General features: G+C 44.1%; 1 protein-coding gene across 3 annotated transcripts in view; it reads left to right on the top strand.

The window, feature by feature from the left end:
• EVC2 (EvC ciliary complex subunit 2) overlaps positions 1-24,231 on the top strand; it is a 144,782-nt gene that overhangs the window by 50,509 nt on the left and 70,042 nt on the right. For all 3 annotated transcript variants that reach the window (XM_059923345.1, XM_059923346.1, XM_059923347.1), the window contains exon 10: positions 23,704-24,028. In XM_059923345.1, coding sequence (XP_059779328.1) covers positions 23,704-24,028 — 325 coding nt within the window. The remainder of the gene's footprint in view (positions 1-23,703; positions 24,029-24,231) is intronic.

Raw genomic sequence — 24,231 nt, 5'->3', positions numbered from 1 at the left:
CATGATGCTGTTGTCCTCCAGTACACCCATTTCTTTTTATTTATTTAACAAATACTTATAATGTTCTATGTATGAGTAATAGAACGTAGAGCCAGACATGGTTCTAAGAACTTTGCAAATATGTATAATCCTCTCAATAACCCTAGGAAGTAGGCATTGATGTTTTTACCATCATACAGGTGAGGACTTAAGGTTAAAAAGCTTGCCCTAGGGCACACACTAGTAAATGAGAGGGGCAGGTTTCAAACCCACTCACTGTGGCTCCAGGGCACATGCCCTTAATCAGGGTGCTGCACTGACCACGATTTCTCCTGGCCAGGCAATGGACACAGTCTGTTGGCTGACTGTCACTCAGTAAGTTTCATCAATTTGGCCTTTCCTTCTTTCACTTCACAGATATTGGCAGATGACTTCTTTATATGTTCCCTTTTTTCAGTTGTTGCTAAAATTCTCAGTCTTATCTTTTATTTCCTCAAACATATTAAGCATAATTATTAAGTCTCTGTCTGAAAACTTCATTATCTTTACCCCTGTTCTGTGTCTATTACCTCTCGTTCCTCTGAGTTTGTGATCCTATTTTCCTGTCTCCTTGTATGCCTAGGTAGTTTTGATTGTGTGCCAGACATTGTAAATGAAAATGGAGAAGACAGTTTGAGGACTAGGATGATGTTATCTTCCTCCAGGCAACTAAGGGTTTTATTATGGATTACCTCAATCTAAACAGAAATTGAGTTCATTTGAAGCTGGGCTTCATTTCCTCCAAGGGCTGATCTGTTTCAGGTGTCCTTTACTACTAAGGTATGAATACCAACCAAAAGGCCAAGGGATTTTATCATGTTGACATCTCCTCAGCAGTCTTGGGACTCCAGTTTTCATCATCAGAAATTCTGCTCAGCTTTTCAGCCCCCTGGGCTGCCTCTTCTAGAACCACAAGATGCTCTTAGGAACACAGTGACCCCAAATATGGGACTGCCATCTCTGAGCTTCCTTATTCTCCTAGATCTTAGCCTCATATTTATTCACTGCCTTGTTAGCTCTCAGATGCTTTCAAACAGATTTTGTTTTTGTCCAACTTTTCTAACTGTTTTCAGTGGGATAGTTTGTCAGAATTACCTAGACCACCGTTAATAGGAACAGAACCCTTCTTTGTGTAAACCATACTCTGAGCAATGAACCAGATAGAGTCCCTGTTATCAGTGGCAGCCTAAGAGGGAGATAGACGTGGAAACAGACAAGGCTCAAAATAGCATAGAGCAATAGGACCACTGAGTGCGTTGGTTAAGACCATGGTCCCTGGAGTTAGGTCAGGTTTAAATCTGGGCTGTATCCCCATGTGGCCTTGGTTTACTTACTTAAGTGATGGCTTAGGATGGAGAAGAGGAGCTGGGTCACAGAGATCTCTGGATGTCCAGGACTCCATAGTAGGCATTGGAGACCCAGGCAATGATTTATTAACATGGGTAGATTTTGTTTTAAAAGACTACTCTGAATGCAGATGGCAAATGGCTTAGAGGGGAGAGTGAGGGAGACTTTGCGGGAGATGTTGAGGTGTGATGTCGGGTGGTAACGGTAGACTTGAGGAGGAGAGGGTCAAGTGGGAAGAGCCTACAGAACTGGGTAACTCGTTGTTACCTTACTGTGTGTGTATGCACAGGGCGGGTGCAGTTTGGACATTGAAGGGGAGGGAAAATTTTTGGATGACTCCCCAGGGTTCTGGGTTTTGTTTGTTAGTTTATTTATGTACTTGTGTTTGAGGGGGAGTGGGGGGACCACCCAACAGTTCCAGCTGCTCAGTAGATCCAGAGGCTGCAGAAGTGTCCAGGAGATTGGAGGAAGGAGAGGGGTTCACTTTCAGGACAGTAGTTAGATGCTGAATCTGGGGCAGAGGTCTTTGGAAGATCTATTTATGCCAAATATACCATCTGAAGAGACTGGATTCTCATTTGGTTTTATCAGCTTTTTATTTTTTCTGTCTTTGCTTTCTTGTTATACTGCTGATTATTAATACTGGGACCGTGTGGGAACCCTTCAAACTGGATTCCATGTACAGCAAACTTTTTCTGAGTCTAGAGTCAAGAGGCGTAGCTTCATCTGCCCATTTCCCACTGGGGAGTAATTTCTATGAATTTTGAGTCATTACCATACTGATAAGTTATAATGCCTTATTTTCTTGTATAATAACTCATATTTGGGTAGTATATAAAAATGTACAGTCTCTTTCCCAGGCCTTAGTTAATTTGGTCCTCATACCGATGCTCTTTAGGGCATCTTATTTTCAGTAGTTGATAGTTGAAGAATCTGATGCATGGCTAAGTAAAGAGGTTTATCCATAGTCACACATCTAGTAAGTGACAGAACAGGTCTTGAGCTTTCTGAGAATTTAATATTGAGCACATGATACTTTACAAATATTCCCTGAGCCTCAGTTTCCTCATCTCTCATCTGGGGAAACCATAACCTACTGCCCTGGGATACTGTGAAGTGTACTGATATGAAAGATACATGATGGTAGAGTTTTCACTGTGATGTTGCCTCTAAGCCTGGATCTAAGTTAAAGGGAGATTAGCAGATGCTGAAGAGAAGTGTTCGAGATGATCAGCACTTTCTTGAGTCTTTCTCAAGAACATTGCAGATAGAACCGAAAATGGAAGAGCTTGTTACTGAACCAAACTGGGGTCCACTCACCTGTTTGCAGTAAAGCCAATCTATTGACACCTGCTTGTGGTGAAGGAAAGTACAGCTTGATTGCAGGGTGCCAAGCAAGGAGTTCAGGGCAGCTAGTGCTTAAAACCCCAAACTCCTGGGTAGGTTTCATCAAAGAATTTTTAAAATTTTATTTTATTGAAGTATAGTTGATTTACAATGTTGTGTTAATTTCTACTGTACATCAGAGTGATTCAGTTATACATATATACATTCTTTTCCATATTCTTTTTCATTATGGTTTATCACTAGATACTGAATATAGTTCCCTGTGCTATACAGTAGGACGTTTTTGTTCATCCATTCTATATATAATAGTTTTCGGCAAAGCATTTTTAAAAAATTTTTATTGGAGTATAGTTGCTTCACAATGTTGTATTAGTTTCTGCTGTACAGCAATGTGAATCAGTTATACATATACATATATCCACTTTTATTTAGATTTCCTTCCCACTTAGGTCACCACAGAGCACTGAGTCCATCAGCAAGGCATTTTTAAAGGCCAGGTGAAGGAGGAGCCTCCCAGGGTATGTGATCAGCTCCTGCACAGTTCTCTGATTGGTTGATGGTGAGGTAACAGGGCGGAGTCACAAGAGTTAATATTATCAATCCTCAGGCACCAGTAGGTCCTGGGGCTACATGCTCACGTAGTTTATTTCTTCCATTTGGTAGGGGTTTTAGCATCTGTAAAACAGCTCAAGAAATGTGCATCGGATACTGTTATCTAGGTCCTTCAGAGAGGAGCTACAGCAGAGGATATGGGGGAGGGGTCTGTCCCGGGAAGGCCCCATAGGGTCCTGCTCTGTTACAAGCTCAGAGGCAAAATTGAGCATCTGTGTGATCCTGTCTCCCTGGAACCTGATGGTGAATAGACATGGACCCAAGATAGAATCAGAAACAGAGAGTGTGGCCTCCTCGTCTTTAGAGGGACCGCTTATCGGCCCGAGAGGAGAAATCTCTTGTGTCTGACTCACAGCACTTTGTGGGCTGAGGGTATTCTAAGCAGAGAGGGGCTTTCCTCCTGCTTGAAAGGCAGCTCCTTCCCAGCTGAGTGAGTGCCTCAGTGCAGGGCCAGGCCATCAGCTTCGTGAGTGCTGGGCTGAGCTGGCACCCAGCTGGGAATCGGGCCTGTTAATCCATTGCTGGGTGTCAGGGTTGTGCAGCCATTCAGTTGTAAGCCTTCATTTTAGCTTAATTCCCTCATCAGAATGCCAAGGGCGACAAATTAAAATTCTCCACACTGTCTGAGAGAGCGGAGGGAGGACAGGCAGTGGGGAGAAGGGGGATGGTTACTGGCAGAGATTCATGAATATCTCTAATTATATTAAGTGGTACGAGCAGGTGATTATCCATGTATTTCATAGCTAAAAGTCTGTTTTCTTCCAAAACTTGAAAATGAGTAGAGTGAAATGATTTGGTTTGTGTGATCAGCACTTAGATATTTCATTTTGCAAGTAGATCAGACTCTGTCACCTTCTGACCTGAGTAATTAATGAAGCTAAATCCAGTTTTTGTACCCTGACGCCAAATTAAATCTTGGAGACAGAGTTTTGGGTGAAGTAGAAAAGAACAGCTTTATTTCTTTGCCAGGCAAAGTGGGCCACAGTGGGATATTGCTGTCAAAACTGTGTGTGCCAACCTGGAGCGGGTAGGGAGAAGTTTGGTTTTTGTTTTAATTAATTAATTAATTAATTTATGTTTGGCTGTGTTGGGTCTTCGTTTCTGTGCGAGGGCTTTCTCCAGTTGTGGCAAGCGGGGGCCACTCTTCATCGCAGTGCGCGGGCCTCTCACTATCGCGGCCTCTCTTGTTGCGGAGCACAGGCTCCAGACGCGCAGGCTCAGTAGTTGTGGCTCACGGGCCCAGTTGCTCCGCGGCATGTGGGATCCTCCCAGACCAGGGCTCGAACCCGTGTTCCCTGCATTGGCAGGCAGAGTCTCAACCGCTGCGCCACCAGGGAAGCCCTAGGGAGAAGTTTTATAGTAATAGTTCAAACAGGGCGTGATCAGCTCGTGGACATTCTTCTGATTGGTTGGTGGTGAGGTAAGCGGGAGTCAGCATCATCAACCTTCTGGTTCCAACTGGCCTGGGGTCTACGGGCTTGTGGGCAGCACACAGTTAATTTCTCCCACCTGGTGGGGGTCTCAGTATCTGCAAAACAGCTCAAAGATCTTGTTATGTGTATCCCTTGAGGGGGAACCAGCACCCTCCCCCAAGGCTGCACTATTTCTTGACTGTTCCTCCCTTGTCTAGTGTCCTCTCCCTTCCCTAATTAGCACCTGTTTGAACCTGCCCTTTGGTACTCAGGGAAGTTCATAGAGGCTGAATGAAGCCTATTTCCTGTGATCAAGAAATGGGGGACACAGAAAGGCTTTTTGCCCAGGAGCCCCACAGGGTCTTGCTCGGTATCATTAGTACTATAAAATAGGAAAGTATTGAACCTTCCGGTTTTGTTTTAGATTCAAGAAGTGTTAGCTTATGAAAAGCTAACACTAAATATAGGGGTAAAGTCTTCCTTTATCCCTATATTTTATGAGATTATTCTCAGCTGCTGCAATTTGCTGATCCTGGTGTGTGAATGCAATAGGGATATTGGGGTTCACCAAGATTTTATTCTTGTAAATTACTTAGTAGCTCTGGACTTTTATATTTATTTCTCCTTGGGAACTGATCTTATTTTGTCTGAGGAGTGTTTAACATTGATTATTAAGCATGACCTGAAAGTCCTCAGCTAGGGAACTAAATTTTCTCCTCCCTTCCTTCTCCCGTCTCTCTGCCCTCCCTCCCCATCCTGACACTCAATATTTATTGCATGCCAGTTCTGTTTAAAGCACTGTGATTGGACGCTCATTTTGGGACCTGGTGATTGTTTAAAAAATTGTAGCATTGCCAATTACTTTTAATCTTTCCATCTTGATTTATGTCAGGCTTAGAAACTCCCAGAAAGAAAAATGTCACTCAGAATGTCAGGGGATTAATATGCATGGGAATCTGTGATAGTCTCCCCACTAAAAATAGAGTTTTTCTCCAGCAAATCATTTATCCCGTTTGTAATTCTTACCTGAGGTTTAGCTGGGATTCTAAATATGCCTGTGATTTGATTGCTACCTCATTTCCGAGACCCATCAGAGCCGTAACTTTGCCCTATATTGCTGATTTATCTTTGACAAAGAGCATTTCCTTGGTTTGCTTGGTTGTTTATCTTTTACATTGTTTATTCATAGGCTGCCTCTTACACAGAGCATTTGAGGAAGGAATATTTCCTTTGATTTTTATCAGGCTCCCCAGCTATGGTCCTAATGGAGGTGGCTCAGCCCCAGGCATGCTGGGACAGGAGAAAGGAGGAAATGACCGTGACTCGCTGGTCCCGGAAGCTTCTGGAAGCATAGTGTGCCCACAGGGTTTTAGCTCCAGCCTTGCTCTGGCTCTGACCACCACCAAGCATCTCACACCCATGCCCTTACTTAATTCTCATAGCAACTCTCACAAAGGATTCTGATGTTCGGGAAGGTTCATTGGTTTTGCCTGAGGTCACACGAGTGGTAATAGATTTTGTCCCAGGCCTGAGTGCTTTCAAATCCACCGTTCTATTGACAGAACAGCTTTTTAAAGACTGAGCTTAGGTTTTTCTAGAGAGGCAAAGAAAAATAAGAGAAGATAGTAAGTCCAGATCTGTGTTTATTTCCTTTGTTATTAAAAGGAAGCTTATTGCTATCTTTCGATGCTACCAACATCACCTTCTAAACTGCCTCAAAATCATGTTTTGTATTGAAATCGAGCAAGACCCTGTGGGGCTCCTTGCACAGAAGTCTTTATGTCCCGTTTCTTGACTCTAACCTCCATGACCTTCCCTGAGTTCCAAAGGGCAGATTCGAACAGTTGCTAATCCACAAAGGGAAGGGATGCAAAGACAAGGGAGGGGCAGCCAAGAAACAATAGTGCAGCCTTGGGGCGGGGTCCTGGTTCCAACTCAAGGGATACACCTAACAGTGCCTTTAAGCTCTTTAAGATGTCCACATTCTTCATATGAGAAAGACCACCTGAGGCTACATTAAAGGAACCAGAGAAGCTCATCAAGAAGATTACTTGAGACCAGATTAGAGGTGCAGGCCAAGTATACATCCTAATCTTATCAGCAACCCTACCCTTGAACCGTTGCTATAAAACTCCCCATCAAATCCTCCTGGGTTGGGACACATAGTTTTCAAGGTCAGGGACCTGCTGTGTTCCCCTTTGCCTGGCAAAACAATAAAACTATTCTTTTCTACTTCACCCAAAACTCCGTTTCCAAGACTTGATTCGACACCTGTGCTGAGAGGCTGAGCTTTTGGCATCAGTACCAAGTGGGTGTTCAGAGTATTTGTAAAACTGAGGCTTTTAAACATGTGTCTAGGTATACCTGGGAGGTACTGCAGGTTCTGTTCCAGGCCACCACAGTAAAGCGAGTTCCATGAATTTTTTGGTTTCCCAGTGCGTGTAAAAGTTATGTTTACATTATACGGTAGTCTATTAAATGTGCAATAGCATTATGTCTAAGAAAACAATGTACACACCTTAATTTAAAAATACTTTATTGCCAAAAAATGCTTTTGATTTAAAGTGAGAGATGTGTAACTTCCTTTCACTTGAACCCTTAGAGACCATTGTGGGGCTGTTACCGAGTCCAAGCTCGCTCTGCTCGCTGTACAACAGGCCAGTAAATTGGAGACGAGGTGTTGAGGCAAGGAACATGACTTTATTCGGAAAACCGGCAGACCGAGAAGATGGTGGACTAGGGTCCCCCAAAAAACCATTTTATAGGGGTCTGGATGCCAATTTCTTTTCTAGAATCAGACAGGGAGGTAAAGTAAAAGGGCAGAATAGAGAGGGAGAGGCGGAGAGGAAGTAAAGTAAAAAGGGCCATCAGTCTTGCAAAACATCTCCTGGAATGGCCAGCCTCGGGGAGGGGGGGGTGGGGATGTGTTAATTTCTTCTTTCTTGCAGCCATCCACAGGTGGGTAGGGTTCCCTGAAGCAGGCCATTATGTATGATAATAATAACAAAAGCAACGAAAAGCAAAGGCTAAAGTCAAAAGAGAAGGATCCAACTTGGGGTCAAAATTGGCTCTTCCCTGTTACAGGTTATTAATTGGCCTCATTTCAATATTGTTGTGTCTCAGGGAATAGGGAGGCCCGAAGAGAGGGAGAGATGAGGGAATGGCCAGTCTATGGAGCAGTCAGAACACACACGATATTTATTGGTTAAGTTTGCCATCTTGTATGGGCGCCATTCGTGGCGCCCCAAAACAATTACAATAGTATCATCAGAGATCACTGATCACAGGTCACCTTAACAAATATAATAATGATGAAAAAATCTGACATATTGCGAGAATGCCAAAATGCGACACAGAGACAGGAAGTGAGCAAATGGCGTTAGAAAAATAGCACCGATAGACTTGCTCAACACAGGGTTGCCACAAACCTTCAATTTGTAAAAAATACTGTAGCTGTGAAGCTCAGTAAAGCAGAGCCCAATAAAACAAGGTCTGCCTATATTGAGTAGTTTTTTATGTACCAACCATGTGATGTTTTTTACAATCACTGTTGGTTAATTTGATGGCAAAGATTAAGAGAAGGTGCAAGGCTACTCAAACTAGAACCCCTAGGATGTAGGTCTGTCCGATGTCCATCCTACAGGTTACATATATACTCGTGGAATTGAGGAATGATGAGGGAGACTCAGCAGGACCTGCTGATGGATTGAGAATGGGGTTTGAGGGAGAAAGAGCCATCAAGGATGATGCCTATGTTTCAGCCTGACCAACTGGGAGAATGTGGTGCTATTTCCTAAGATGAGGAAGGAGAGGGCAGGATTGCATTTTGAGGAAAAGATTGGAAGTCAGTTTTGGACATGGTGACTGAAAGGTGCCTTTGAGACACCCAGATGGAGGTGTCAGGTGGGCAGTCAGCTGTGTAGATCTGTTATTGGCTGAAAGTCTGGATGGAGGTGCCAAGTAGAGATGGGGGTTGATGGGGGAACTTATGGGAGAGGACAGGGAAGGAAGGGAACCAGGACGATCCCTTAAGGAATGCCAGCATTTAGAAGTCAGAAAAGTAAGAGGAACCCAGGAGAACAAGGAGGTCTGGAAAGTCAAGAGAAAAGGGATCCTAGAAAAAAGGGGTGACTGACCATGTCTAATATTGCCTGGAGTTCAGTCAAGTGTCTTCCTTTCAGCTACCGGGATACCATTGATGATCAGAGCAGCTCTGGGGGAGAGGCAGGGGCAGAAAACCAGAACAGAGTGAGTAGAATGGTGACAAGAAGTATGGGCAGCTCCTTCAAGGTGCTTTGCTATGAAGGGGAGCAGAGAAATGGAGCCGAAGCTTAAGGAGAACGTGGGCCCATGAGAGGGAAATGCTTAAAGCACTCTGGGTGGATGCAGAGACAGCCGAAGGTTGGTTGTAGAGCCCAGGGTTTAGGAACTCAGGCTGAGCAGCCGGGCCTCCTGGTTTGGGTCCGAGTTCTGCCACTTGCCGTTGGGTGACTGGTTACCTTTTCTATAAAATGGGGATAACCGTGCCTGCCTCAGAGAGTGCTAGGACAGTGGCTGGTCCCCTGCTCTGCACAGGAAGGGCTTTTCCAGGTGAGCAGGAGAGGGACGAGGGGAGTGTGGTATTCTCCTGTGGCTGCTCTAACAAAGTACTATAAACAATGGCTCCAAGCAGCAGAAACTTATTGTCCCACAGTTCTGGAGGCTGGAAGTCCAAGGTCGGTCTCACTGGGCTGAAGTCAAGGTGTTGAAGGATTGCAGTCCCTGCAGATACTCCTGGGGAGGGTCTTTCCTGCCTCTTCCAGCATCAGGGGGCAGCCAGCAGTCCTTCACTTGTGGCCGCATCACTCCAATCTCTCCCCCACGTGGCCTCCTCCTCTTCTGTATGTATCCAATCCCTCTGCCTCTTCCTAGGAAGACACTCGTGATTGGATTGAGGGCTCACCAGATAATCCAGGATGGTCTCCCCAGTCATGATTATTCACTTACATCTGCAAAGATCCTTTTTTCAAATAAGGCCACATTTACAGATTCCAGGGGTTAGGACCTGATATCTTTGGGTGGCCATTATTCCAGGAAATGATCAGGAAATCTCAAAAGAATGAGGAAGGGAGTGGAGACTTGAGGGGTCTCATGAAGAAGTGAGAGGAGGGGGTCTGTGGGTTGGGCGTTTCAAGGAGGTGGGTTATAGCATTGTTTCTGGAATGTTCCTGAGGGTTCTCTTCAGACAAGGGCCGTTGGAAACGGTCTTCTCTCTATTAAGAACTAGTTGGTCCGGGGCTCAAATCTGAGTCTTCTGACACCAAGGCTGGGTGCCCTCTGGTGCTTCCTCATTGTCTACAAAACATTTGATGGACAGTCTTCTCAAACTGAGCAAGAGGAGACTCCCCAGGAGGGAAAGGGGTCCTGATCCAGGTGAGGCAGCCTTCCCCCTCATAGTACAGCTTCCCCACTTCCCTCAGTGGGATTGGGATAGAAGTGGCAGCTTGCAGGTGGCAGGGGTTCAGGAAATACTTACGGCCTTGAAGAATCGCACCTCGTTGCCTGGGGCCGGATGTCCCACTGGAGACTAGTGGGGTCGTGGTGGGTTTTAGGAGGCCAGTAAATAACTCCCTCCTCTTTTCTTCCCAAATTCTAAATGACTTTGAGGATACCTCTTTCCCGTCCCTCTCCTCCCCTCCCCCCTCCCTTCCTCTCCTTCCCCCCTCCCTTCCTTCTTTCCTTTTTCTTCCTTCATTTTTTTTTTCTTCTTGTATTGATTAGGCATCTAGTATGTGTCAGATACCGTGCCACATGGTGGGGACACAAACAAGAGTCACCCGTGCTCCCACCCCTGGGCCCCCGTCGGGCCCTCACCACATGGTTTTGTGGTACCCAGACTGTGTGTCTGTTTCCACATTAGACCCTGAGCCCTCAGAGGGAACCAGTCTGGTGGTACTAGGTAAGCATCAGCCATCGTCTTGTGAATGAATGAGTGGGTGAAATTCGCACTGGATGTTGAAGGGTCATCGAGACATTGTCAGGAAGTGAAGGGGCTCTTAAGAAGATAACTCAAGTCTGGGCCGTTCCTGGATTTCTGGAAGGATCAAGTTCACCTAGAGCATCAAATGGCCAAGCATCTTGCTACACAGGCCAACTGAGGCCGGAAGCAGCTCTGTCCTCACACCTGTGCCTTGCCCCTGGGTCCCACCAGTGCCCGACCAGCCGGAGGGGGATTTTCATGGGGACATAATGAGACTGCTGCTGAGCAGAGCAGCAGCAGTGCCAGTCTGGTTTCCATGGTGACCCTCACTCATCTTCACAGCAAGGTGTTTGTCGGAGAAGTTCTGTGTCCCACAAACACCTTCTTTCAGCAAGTGTTTACTGAGCTCCCGCTGAGTGCTTGGCGCAGAGCTGGGTGAGGTGCTGGAGAGGAAGCCAAAGCAAGCGAGGACCCAACATGCAGCCGTCTACAGGGAGAATCAACTCAGACGAAAGAATGCAGCGCAGTGAGACGGTGCAGGCTGGGATGATCATCGACTAGCACCCTCACCCCCACTGCAGCGCCTCTGCTGTGTGCGAAGGACTTACAAATGGTCCGTTTAACAATTGCAGGCTGTGATGGCTGTGCTCTCTGACTCAGCGTCTCACCTTCCTCACACCACCCCTTCCAGATCACAAGGTTCATGCATCCTCTTAGGAGTTTCTTAGACATAACAGGGATCATTTCAACGGTTGGACGTGTCTGAGGGGTCAGTAAACAGCTCCCATCTCCCACCACCTTGAGTTCTGAGCCAATTGGGAGATAAGACATACATCAGGCATGTTGTCCGGTCCAGCCAGATAAATCACCCATCACTTTTATTACTTAGAAAAGCTAGGCTGGAGGATGTGGCTTTTATCTGGAAGCATAGCCAGCCCCACTGCAGGCCTCTCCCTAAAACTGACTGTGGGGGATTCCTGCTTCGGTCCTCCATCACTTCCACTCCCGGATCTTCTCCACGTGGAGGGGCCGTAAGCAGGGGGAAAAGGCACATGGCCCCTCCCCAGCACAGGCCATCAGTCAACTGCAGTGATGGACACTAGTTCGTGGAAGTTTGTGTGTGCTGGCAGGTAGGGCCGGGTGCTTCGGGTGTGGTGGTGCTTCTCGCCGACTTCCGAGGCCCTGTCCTGGGCCACCATCTTGACATCACTATCCGCATTGGTCTGGCACCAGCCACAGAGAGAGGCCAGAAGAGAGGTTGTCAGAAGCGACCCAGAAATTCATTCTGTCCTGCAGGGACACGTAGTCCCTGACTCCGATAACACCCATGTTTGCTTTTTTTCTGTTTCTTTACTCAATTTTTTGAATAGTAACTAATGAACATGGCCAAGAATTAGAATGACAGAAGAGGCCATACTGTAAAAACCAAATTGTCTTCTCATCACCTGCGCTCTGGTTGTCATCCCCAAGGCAAAGGCAGGCTGTTACCCATGTCATGTACCTTTTGGAGATCATCTATGGCTACATATATATTTACACATATACTCCTTTATTAAAATGCAAAATAATCACATACTTTACCCACTGTTTTGCTCCCTTTTCTCCCACTTTGCAGCAGTCTTGGAGAGCTATACCTACACAGCGACCTTGCTCTTTTAAGTGGCTGCATAATATTCCCATAACAGTAATCATAACTGAATTTCTGGAGAACTTAATATGAATGAGACACTGATCTGGTTGTTTTATTGACATTGACATTAACATATTTACCCTTCAAAGCAGCCTCTGAGCTAAGTACTATTTACAGATGAGGAAACTAAAGCCCAGAGAGTTTAAGTCACTTTCCAGAGGTCACAAGGCAAGTAGGAGGTGTGGTCAGGACATGCGTCCAGAGCCTACCATCTTAACCACACCCTCCCACAGTGCTGCGGTGCCTGTCCGGCACAGACGTCTTTATGCACGTGTGCAAGGTCGTCTGTAGCCTGAATTCTTCAAAGTCAAGTTGCTGCATTAGTGTGTATTTTTAAAAATAGGTATTGCCCACCATAGAGGCCGGACCAGTTTGCCACCCCCAGTGTTTGAGATCCTCTCTTTCCCACACCCTAGTCATAGGGGCAGCTGATCTTTCTACCTGTGTCGGTCTGATAGGAAACCACGGCACCTCCCTGGAGCTCTAATTTTTCACTTTTCTTATAATGTGTGAGGTTGGACAACTTTTCGTATGTTGAAGGTGTAGTTGTGTTTTCTTGTCTGGTTAGCAGAGGAGGTCGCCTGGGCTTAGCACAGGGCTGCTTGAGTGGCAAGGCTCTTCCCCACTCTTGGCTCCGCCATTTAATCATTTAGTGACCTTGACCACAACCCGTAACCTTCCCGTGCGTCAGTGTCCTCATCTGAACACGGGGATGGTGAAGGTTTAATGAGCTCCCCCACACCCAGACCTGAGACTGGGGATGCCTGGCTCATAGTAAGTGAGTCACCGTTTCCAGTCATTTTAGCTCTTGGCTCTATTCTGCCCACTGAACCCCATGGTTTCTTTCTATGGCTCAGTTTCATGGATTTTGCAAAAATGGACAACATTTCCTCAGTGACTCCTGACTCCTTATTCCACTGCCCACGCATGCCAGGCAATCGTTCAGTCTACAGTAGGTGGCAAGGGGCTGGAAATGCAAGGATGAGCTCAACAGGCAGGGTCCTGGCCCTCGGGGCTTATAGTCTAGTGAGGGAGGCAGGCAATCATCAGAGAACCACATGGAAAAATATATGATTCCACACCATGCTGGGCACCATGAAGCTTTATCTCCTTGTCCTTAGCACGCGTCTGCCCTGTAATCAGCACCAATCCCGAGAAGTGGAAAAGTCACCCCGAGTGCTCAGTAAATGTTGGTGAATGAGTGAACAAGAATAGGATTAATACTGTGATTGTGTCCAGTGCATGTAAAGTGAAAAATAGTTAACTCTGTGCAAGTGTGACAATAAAAAGCCCAGAAATTCCTTCACCTCCTGAAACAGTAGTGGCTGAGCTCATGAGGGGCTGGACATTCCCTCGAGGCTGCCAGGATGGCACACCTTGGAGGTGGTTGTCATGAAATGTTGGGATGTGGTGAAGGTTAAATGAGCAACAAAGGGCACATTTTATATGTATGCATCAATGAGCAGGAAAATAAGCTTCTCTTGGTTATGTAAGAGTACACCCTTATAAACTAGTGAAAGGACAGCTGTGGGATGAAAACCATTTTCACAAATTGCTGATCATCTGTTAGCTAACATCAAGTATAAAGTGATTTCTACTTTCCTGGGAGAATAGAATCTTAGAGTTTTGATGCTGCAAAGGATCTTAGAGGTCATCTGGTCTAAATTCTTGGCCAGGGAAAAAGTATTCTTGTAACCAAAAGTTAGGTCAGCTACTCGCTGCTTGAAAGCCAATACTCGAGAGGCAAGGTTGGTGGAAAGGAAAGTTTCGTTTATTTTGGAGGCCAGCAACCGGGGGAGAAGGCAGAGTCGTGTCCAAAGGCCAACTGCCCCCTGACAATCAGTGGACAAGAGCTTTTAAAGGGAATTTTCAGGGGTGTATAGGTGGAGGGAGGGGGCTACGTGCAGAAACAGCACAGTCAGCTCTGACAGTCATCTGGAAATTGGTCCTGCAGTGGTCTGATCAACGTCATGTTGATTGTTTCAAGTACAGTTAATCTTCAGTTTCTGGGTCAGTTTGTTCCCATTTCCTTGAGGCCAGTTCTCAGAATTGTGGCAGCTTATGTCATGGCTACAGTCTGGTCATCATGTAGTTAACTTCTTCCACCTGGGGAGGGTTCCAGTATCTACAAAAACAGCTCGCAGGATATGGCTCAGAATATTATCTATAGCCCTTGAAGAAGAACTAAAAGTCCTTGACTTTGCTTAATGACTGAACTATTGTTATTTGGTCGTGTTTGACTGTTTTCCTTTGCTTCTGCATTTTCTCACTCTCTGATTAATTTTATTCTTTGGCTAAAGTTTTTCTATAGACAAGAGGCAGGTGGAGGACATGGAGGGCAAGGACCATGGGGCCCTGCTCCATTCCATTGTCTCTAGTACACCCAACAGTTGGTCAACCCATTTCTACTTGGATATCTCACTGACAGTGAGGGGCTTCGATTCTTGGGAGGTTGCTGTTGGAGCTTGAATTGTGTCCCCGCAAAAAGATATATTGAAGTCCTAAACCCCAGCACCAGTGAATATGACTTTATTTGGAAATAGAATCTTTACAGATACAATTAAGTTAAGATGCCAGTATGACTGGTGTCCTTATAAGAGGGAAATTTGGACACAAACAGAAAGGGAGAACATCATGTGAAGACAGAGGTAAAGACTAGTGATGCCTCTACAAGCCAAGGAATGCCAAGGATTGCTGGCAACACCAGAAGCTGGGAGAGAGGTATCAGACAGATTCTCCTTCATGGTCCTCAGAAGGAACCAACCCCGTGGACACCTTGACTTTAGACTCTGGCCTCCAGAAGTGGGAGAGAATACATTTCTGTTGTTTGAAGCCACCTGGTTTGTTAAGGCAGTCCTAGGAAACCAATACAGCACCTTAATCCATTTCTTCGGAATCAGAATCTGAGAGTAGTGCTGGGAATCTGCATTTTAACATGAAGTCATTCTGGTCATTCTGATGCCTAATAGTTCGAGAACTTCTGCTGGAGACCCGTGTGCCCAAACCGTGCATCCTCTAGTTGGTTCTCGGCCGAGTCCCAAGGTTCCCCGTGTAAAACTGCAAACCCTCCAGCCCTCTGTCTCTCTTACCCTGGACCATTCATCTGCAACTCCGAGTCCTCACTGCCTGAAGGATGCTCCTGTGGGTCTTAACCCCCCTGCATAGCTTCCTGCCTCTTGATCCAGACTTCCGGCCTCCAGATCTGTGACACAAGACATTTCTGTTGTCCTGAGCCACCTGGTTTGTGAGACTGTGTTACAGCAGCTCCAGGAAACCAGTAAGTCGTCCGTCTCAGTGTAGGCAGCTTGTAGTCCTTGAAAGGCCCTCCTCGTCTTTAACCAGGAGTCCCCATTCAAGGTTCCACGTGAGCAAGCAAACAGCCTGGTGAACTGTGGGCGTCATCCCGACACGGCCTCTCCTTGGGGCCCCTCACCTCTCTCTCCCAGACCTCTCCCCTCTTTCCATCTCACCTTCACCACCCGATTCCTGGTCGTTGCCATGCCTTCACCGGCCACCTGCACTCACCTCACGTCCATCCCGGACCCTCAATCCATTCTTTTCAGTGACCCCGGCTTTGCCAGCCTCCTGTTGCTCTTGGTAAACCCGTGTCATCTGCCCACAATTGGAAATAGTGCACACATGGTCACCATTGCCAGATACCTCTGAAATCATCATGAAGATGGTGGAACCTGGAACAACAATAGACATTTTAGGGAGGTGGCTTTTAGTGGATTACGAAGGAGACCATTCTGACTGTCTGAGCTCTCCCACGATGGAATGCCCGCCCGGAGAGGCAGTTAGCACCCCTCACCATGTGTGTGCAGAGTGGAGGCTGGGGGACTTCTGCAGGAAAGATAATGAGGACACCTGGGCATTGGTTGGAAAGATGACTTAGCTGATGTCCAAGGTTGATCTCATTTCTAAAGCCGTCTTTAAATGTTCCACCTTATATTTTCTTTCCCATCACTGTCATCTAATCTCCATGTAGAGCAAGATCCAGCTATACAAATAAGAATTCCAAATGTAATCTACCTATTGATGTAACATTCATCTCTGCACTTCTCCATCCATCTATCCATCTGTTTATGTTCCCTTCAAATTTTCTCTTCTTTGCCATAAAGAATGACACCAAGGAAGACTCTGATGGCCATAATCACAGCAACAACAATGTGAAGTAACATTTTCCAGCATCTGTTTTGTGCCGGGCACCGGCTAAGTGCTTTGTGCGTGTCAGTGTGAGGCAGCGGGGCAGAGTATAGAGCCAGGACTCTGGAGCCACATGTCATGGCTTCAGATCCCAGTTCTGCCACCTAATAGCATTGTGACTTTCAACAAGGTAATTTTTCTGTGTCTCAGTTTCTTCACCTACCTTATAAGATCATCATGGGGATTAAATGGCTTGATATCCATCAAGCTATTAAAACAAAGCCTGTGCATAAAAGGCACTATTAATCCTCTCAATGACCTTCATTTTTTTAAGAATGTATTTTATTGAAGTATAGTTGATTTACAATGTTAATTTCTGCTGTACAGCAAAGCGATTCAGTTATACATAAATACGTTCTTTTTCCTATTCTTTTCCATTATGATTTATTACAGGATATCGACTATAGTTCCCGGTGCTATACAGTAGGACCTTGTTGTTTATCCATCCTATATATAATAATTTGCATCTGCTAATCCCAGACTCCCAATCCTTCCCTCCCCCAACCCCCTTGCCCTTGGCAACCACAGGTCTGTTCTCTATGTCTGTGAGTCTGTTTCTGTTTTGTAGATAAGTTCATGTGTATCTCAATGGCCTTCATTTGACATGGGTGATAATATTCTTACTAACCAACTAGGGATCTAGGATCAGAGACATCAAATAACTCACCTGAGTCACCCAGCGCCTAAGAGGGGGAGCTGAGATTGGAAGCTAAGTTGGCGTGACTCCCGAGTTCATGATGTTTTCAGACATAGTGAAACACCATCTCTTGGGAAACGGCCAAGTGGAGAGAGGAACTCTCTCTTACATTTTTCGCCTGTTCCAGAGCTGTCCCGTCAGGTCTGGCCACTGAGGGGGTGGGGAGTGGGCAGTGATGTGGAAACGCCAGGATGGAAGGAGTTAATGAGCCTCTGTCTGCTTCAGGCTTGGAGAGGGAGGGCCCAAGCTGACTTCTAAACCAAGAGATCTTTAAGAGGAAAAAGTCAAAGACAAGGACACTGACCCTGGATCTGACAATCTATTTGAGTTTATACCAAACTAAAAAATGTAGGGTTTATCCTAACTTGAACCAGTGTTTCACTCACACACAGTAATTAGTTTTACTCTGATTTAACCTGCCATTACAGTTTTGACAGTGAGGATACCCAGGAGGTATTTTCCCCTGAATTCTTATTGTCCAGACCCTCAAATCGATTGGATATAAATATGATTTATGGTCCTTGCATGGAATCTTGCTGCAGTAAGATGCCATGGAAATTGACTCCTATGAGGAAAATTTCGGTTTCACTAATACTCAGTTGGTTTTTGTGGGTCTATTATACTTACATCAGCCAACATGGAGATTTATATTATAAAAAATGGCCATGGCCATTTCATTTTCACTCTGAATGGATTACCCTCCTTGCTAATGAGTCCTCTTTCTCATTCAGGAGAACACCTACTGCCTTCTGTAGCAAATCCTACCATAGTTTCTTTCTGACACCTTGCTTGCCATTTGGTGACAACTTGATTCATTTTTATACAAAATAAATAAGGAAAAAGACACTTATGTCTTTCTCTGTTTCTTTTGTATCATCAGTAGCTAAGCAAAGTATTAATCAGTTCTGGGATAAGTTAAGCTGTGCCATTTCTTTTGCAAAAGATGTTATCATGGGAAAGCCACGAATACATTTTAATGGCTTATATTTATGAAGTGCTCCCTCCGTACTGGTCATTGTTCTAACTCCCACGTGAAATCACTCATTTATAAGAGGGCTATCGCTTGTACAGGATGTATATGCAGCAAAACTGGCCGGAGTAAGTACATTCCTCTCTAAAGTACAGTGACGAAAGCTGACACTTTTGCGACCTGAAAAAATTAAATGTTCTCTAGGAAAGAAGCGTTTGAATCTGGCTAACTTTGCCAACTTGTTGAAGCAGTAAAGAAGTTTAAGAATCCAAGTCCAGTCTGTGCAACTCAAAATGTCTTTGTTTCATGGAGGCATTAGGGACTTTTGGAAGGGGGGGGAGTGGGAAAATATGTGTATTTCATTGTTGTCTAAATAATTAAAAGTACCATAGGGGGTGATGAGAATTTTACCAGTGGATCCAATCCTATATGCAAACTATGCATTCTTAATATGCATTTCGTTCTTCTGTGGCTGTTTGGGAAATTAACAGATGATACCTTCATTAATTGCGTGCTATTTTAATTGGTTTAAAGGGGCATTTTTCTTTCTTTTATGGCTTTGGAACACCCTGACAGTTTTATTGTTACTTCTGAGAGTTTATCCATGGTGATTAACATTAATACTATTAAAACAGAAAGTGCCTGTGAGCTTGTGTTCCCAGGGGATCGGGAAGGGTGAGCTGTGAGGACCGACTCTCTTCTGCCGCCAATTTCCTGGGAGAGAGAATAGAAAAGAATAAGGAAACTACTGCATTTAGAAACAACAAAATGCCAGACTCCGCACCATGTATTTTCTATATCTGTATTATCTATATCTATATCTCTTTTAGCCCTGAACAACTACCTATGAGGATGGTCCCCATTGTGCGGTGGGGAAGTCGAGCCCTTTACCCAGCTTGCTTAAGCTAGGAAGCGATTTAAGAGCAAAGAACTTAGGGAAATGTCCTCCTGTTCATTTCAATTCCCTTGTACCTGGTAAAGCACTTGCAGTTTACCCAATAGGTAGCCACTCATTTTCTTATACAAGTTAATAAATGAATGAATGAATGAATGATGGATGGAGTGAGTCAGATAAGGTGTATGAGTTTCATATCCAGCTGTAACAAGTGACCACAAACTTGGTGGCTTAAAACAATACAAATGTATTGTCTTACAGTTCTGGACATCAAAGTCCAATATGGGCCTCGCTAGGAAAAATCAAGATGCCAACTGTAGGGGAGAATCCATTTCGTTGCCTTTTCCAGCCTCTTGAAGCTGCCTACGTTCCGAGGCTCGTGACCCCTTCCTCCATCTTCAAAGATGATGATCCCATCACTCCTACCCCCCTACGCCCGCTTCCTTCATCGAATCTCCCTCTGATTCCCATTCCTCTTCTGCCTCCCTCTTCCACTTTTAAAGACCTTGTCATCAATCTCTGGTGTAAGGTGGGCTGATTAGCAGCCCTAGTTCCATCTGCAACCTTATTTTTCCTTTACCATGTCACCTAACAGATTCACAGCCTCTGGGGATTAGGACATGAATATCTTTGGGGGGGGCATTATTTTGTCTACCACAAAAAGCTTCATTAAAGGTGTGAAGTCTACTTTGTCTGTCTCAGTAAAGAAGTAATTCTTTTCTGAGACTGTGGAACATGGTTTGTTTGGTTCCTTGGATATTTAACCATGCACGCACCACCTGGAGGCATCTCTTGGCTTTTTCCTTGCTTTGTAACCTGCAGACACTCTCCGCACATGCCATGTTCAGTAAGTACCCGTTGAGGAAATGAAAGAATGAAATGAACGAGCTGTTGTTTAAAACTATATTAATTTGGTCGAAAGGACACGGGAGACATTTTGATCTAAGATGGTAAAATTTGAGCATTAAAAAGAATAATGGCTGCAGTCGATTGAAACCCACCAAATATATACAATTTCACAGTGATTCTACGCAGAGGCAGGGGGTCTTCCTAGATTCAGCTCAACATTTGCACCCTTCAGACTCCCATAGGCCACACTTGACCCCTTCTATGTAACTCGAGGGCAGGAACACAGTGTACGTGTCCACTGTGAGGGCAGCGTTAGACAGGCTTCTGTGGGTGCCCTTGCCTCAGGTCACACTGCAACCTATAGCTGTCCAGGAGGTATTTTCTCCCCAAGTCACACAGCTCTAGTGCAAGGAGGTTCAGTCTACACCAGGCAGCTATGGGAGCCTTCCTGGCTTAAACGCTTCATACCCCAAAGTTGCCAGCATCTTTTGTAACAATTCGCAGGCATGGCTTCCAGCGTTCCCACAGGGACATGCCCAGGTCCAAGAATGACCTCACTCGGGGAAGTTGAAAGCACAGTGTCTGCTTCCCTGTTAGGGATTTATGGTTCATTTACAGGTCCTCCCATCCAGATGTAATTTACCAATCAGGCATCATTTTTGATGACATTTGATGTTCTTGCCCTTCTGAGGTTTTCAGGTAAAAGCCAAAGCTCAGGTTCTCAGGAAGTTGGAAAAAGTTTTATTAACCTTTTGCTCTCATACCAAAACAAGCAAATAAACCAATGAACAAACAGACCCCAACTCATTTGTCACCATTGGAGGTTGCTATGACACCAGCTCTTTAACTAGCAAAGAATCAAACATCTATTATAATTATAAGCTTTATGTCAGAGTAACTGCATTACTGAGGAGAAAAAGTTCTTTGTGAAGAATTCCAGCTTAAAAAAATACAGAAGAAATGATAGACTTAGAAAGTGTGATTTTTCAACCCCTAGTGGTATCATGGATCTAGGTAACAATTACAATGCATACTAAAGCCATTAGGTGAAAGGTAGACAGGGAATTTCATAATATAGGGATCATGCTGGCACCACTTGAACCTGTGATCCATCTTAGTATTTACCCATAGTATGATCCTACAGGAAGCACACGGTACTACTTATGGTACATTTTAAAAAAACAAACTTAATCTGACTCTAATCAAGACCTTAGATCTAACTAGTAGTTTGTGGAAATACAAGGGATAGAGGAACAATGACACCCTTTGGAAGCAATCAGCCAAGTCCGGAATGTGGAACATTCTGCAGGATGAATGACCTGGTTTCCCCAACAAATCATGGAAGGGAAAATGGAAGGGCAGAATGATATAGGATAAAGTGGACTTAGTCAACATTGTGGGATTTTGTTTGGTTCTTGAATTAAACTTTCAACTGTAAAAATTATTTTGGGACACTTGGGGTAGTTTGAATAATGACTGATATTAATTATTGGAATTATTGTTAACATTTTAAATATGATACAGTTAAATGTTATTGAATATGATAATGACATCAAGGTTAGGTAAAACTGATATACATAAACATATATACACATATATAGACATACATATGCACGTGTGTGTATGTGTGTGTGTATATATATATATATATATATATATATATATATATATATATACAGCTGACAGTTAATGATGCATACTGAGGAAATTAAAGGTAAAATGAAAAATCTGGGGTTTGCTTTAAAATGCTAAGCAAACTTTGAAGGGAGTAACTAAAACAAGATTGGCAAATATTGACAGTTTTCCAAGTTGAGTAATGATTACATTGGGAGTCTGATTATTCTACTTACTTTAAGTGCCTGAAAATTTCCATAATAAAGTTTTCTTTTTTTTTCTTTTCATAATTTTTTAAAAATTTTATTTATTTATTTGTGGCTGCATTGGGTCTTCATTGCTGCGCACGGGCTTTCTCTAGTTGTGGTGAACGGGGGCTACTCTTTGTTGCGGTGCGTGGGCTTCTCATTGCAGTGGCTTCTCTTGTTGTGGAGCACGGGCTCTAGGCGCACGGGCTTCAATAGTTGTGGCACACGGGCTCAGTAGTTGTGGCTCGCGTGCTCTAGAGCGCAGGCTAAGTAGTTGTGGCCTATGGGCTTAGTTGCTCCGCGGGATGTGAGATCTTCCTGGACCAGGGCTCGAACCCGTGTCCCCTGCATTGGCAGGCGGATTCTTAACCACTGTGCCACGAGGGAAGCCCCATAATAAAGTTTTCTTAAAACCCTTATATTTTTACAGTCAGATGCCATTTTCTCCTATCAAATTATTAAAGATATTTAAACATTTTACAGGGAGGGGTGAAATAAGGATCCTACTGCATTGCTGGGGAACTTCTGGAAAGCAGTTTGGCAGGATGCCCTAAGAGGCTTAAAATATTGCTAGCATTTGACCCAGTGATTCCCTCTGTAGAAATCATACTTAAAAAATCATTGTGAATATCAAAAACTCTTTACAAAGATGTTCAGGTTATTTTAGACTTTGAATTTTGCAAGTAACCCAAATGTGCACCACTAGAAGAATGGTTAATTGAATCATGGTACACCACATCATGAAATATTTTGCAACCATTATAAAGGAGACTTTTACAGTTTTTAAATACAACTGGAAGATGCCTGTTACAACATTAATTGAAAACAGGACAAAACTGTACTTGCATCTATGTAAACAATATACATCCATGGGAAAAATATGTTTAGACAAAAAAAAATACTGGAAGCAAATACAACAAAATGCCTCCATTGGTTCTGATTGGGTGATAGACCTACAGTGAATGAAATCTTTTTCTGTGTTTATTTTCCAGATTTTTCTATCATGGATGTAATTTTGTCCTGTGCATTTTGTAATAGTTTTATAAAGGTATAACCAATATACCATAAAATTCACCCACATTAAGGGTACAGTCTGATATATATGTGTAAGTATATATAGTTGTACAACCACCATTACAATCAAGTTTTAGAACCTGTGACCCTGTGAAGTATCTCACAAATATTTCTTGAGTAGACTTCATTTTTAGAGCAGTTTTAGATTTACAAAACAATTGAGAAGGTAGTACAGAGTGTTCCTACATACCCTGTACCTAGTTTCCCCTGTTATTAAAATCTTCTATTACTATGGTACATTTGTTAAAATTAATGACCCAATACTGATACATTATTATTAACTGAAGTCCATACTCGTTCAGATTTCCCTAGTTTTTACTTAATGTCCTTTTTCTGTTCCAGGATTCCATCCAGGGTATTACATTACTTTTACTTGACATATCTATACATTAATTTTTAATTGGAAAAAAGTAAAATGAACGTAATTTTTCAAATCCTCCAAATATTTAACCATTTTTCTCCTGGTCTTCTTGTTTTTGTTGACTTGTTGCTTGTTGACAAAGACCATGTCTTATATTAATTATATTCCTTGTAGTTTCCAGCATGGTACCTTGCAAATTTACTAAATAATATTCTGCTAATTTAGTCACTGTCCTTCAACAACTGGATGGAGCAGAAGAGAGGGAGAAAAGGAAGAGAAGGAGGGAAAAGGAAAAAAGAAAGACCTTACTTTACAGATCAGTTAAAACCTCAGAGCTCTGAGGGACCTTTGGTTTCTGCTGTGATTTTATGTAATGGAATTCTCTTGACCTTTGTGTTTCCCAGGCTGGAAATTGCAACCCTGAATCGGGCAGACTCAGATCTGGAAGCTTGTCGAACCCAAATCAGCAAAGATATCATTGCTCTTCTACTGAAAAATCTGACCAGCAGTGGCCATCTCTCCCCTCAGGTAGAGAGGAGGATGGGTGCTGTTTTCAAAAAGCAGTTTCTGTTGCTGGAGAAAGAAATTCAAGACGAGTATGATCGGAAGATGGTGGCCTTGACAGCTGAGTGTGACCTGGAAACAAGAAAGAAGACAGAAAGCCAGTACCAGAGGGAGATGGCAGCAATGGAGGAAGCAGAAGAGATGCTGAAACGTGTTAGTGAGAGGGTAAGGCAACTTTGAAAGGAAGGCTTTCATTTGCCTCCCTCCTTCATCATTTATCCATCCATCCATCCATCCATACATACATACATCTACCTGCCCATTCATCCATGCACCCACCCATCCATCCATTCTCCCCACCTACCACCCTTCCATCTATCTGTCCATCTACTCATCCATCTGTCTATTTATTCACTCACCACCCATCC

The sequence above is a fragment of the Balaenoptera ricei genome, chromosome 5 (assembly GCF_028023285.1).
Source record: "Balaenoptera ricei isolate mBalRic1 chromosome 5, mBalRic1.hap2, whole genome shotgun sequence".
NCBI lineage: Eukaryota > Metazoa > Chordata > Mammalia > Artiodactyla > Balaenopteridae > Balaenoptera > Balaenoptera ricei.
Note: the sequence above shows the minus strand (reverse complement) of the source record. Positions and strands in the feature narration are given on the sequence as shown.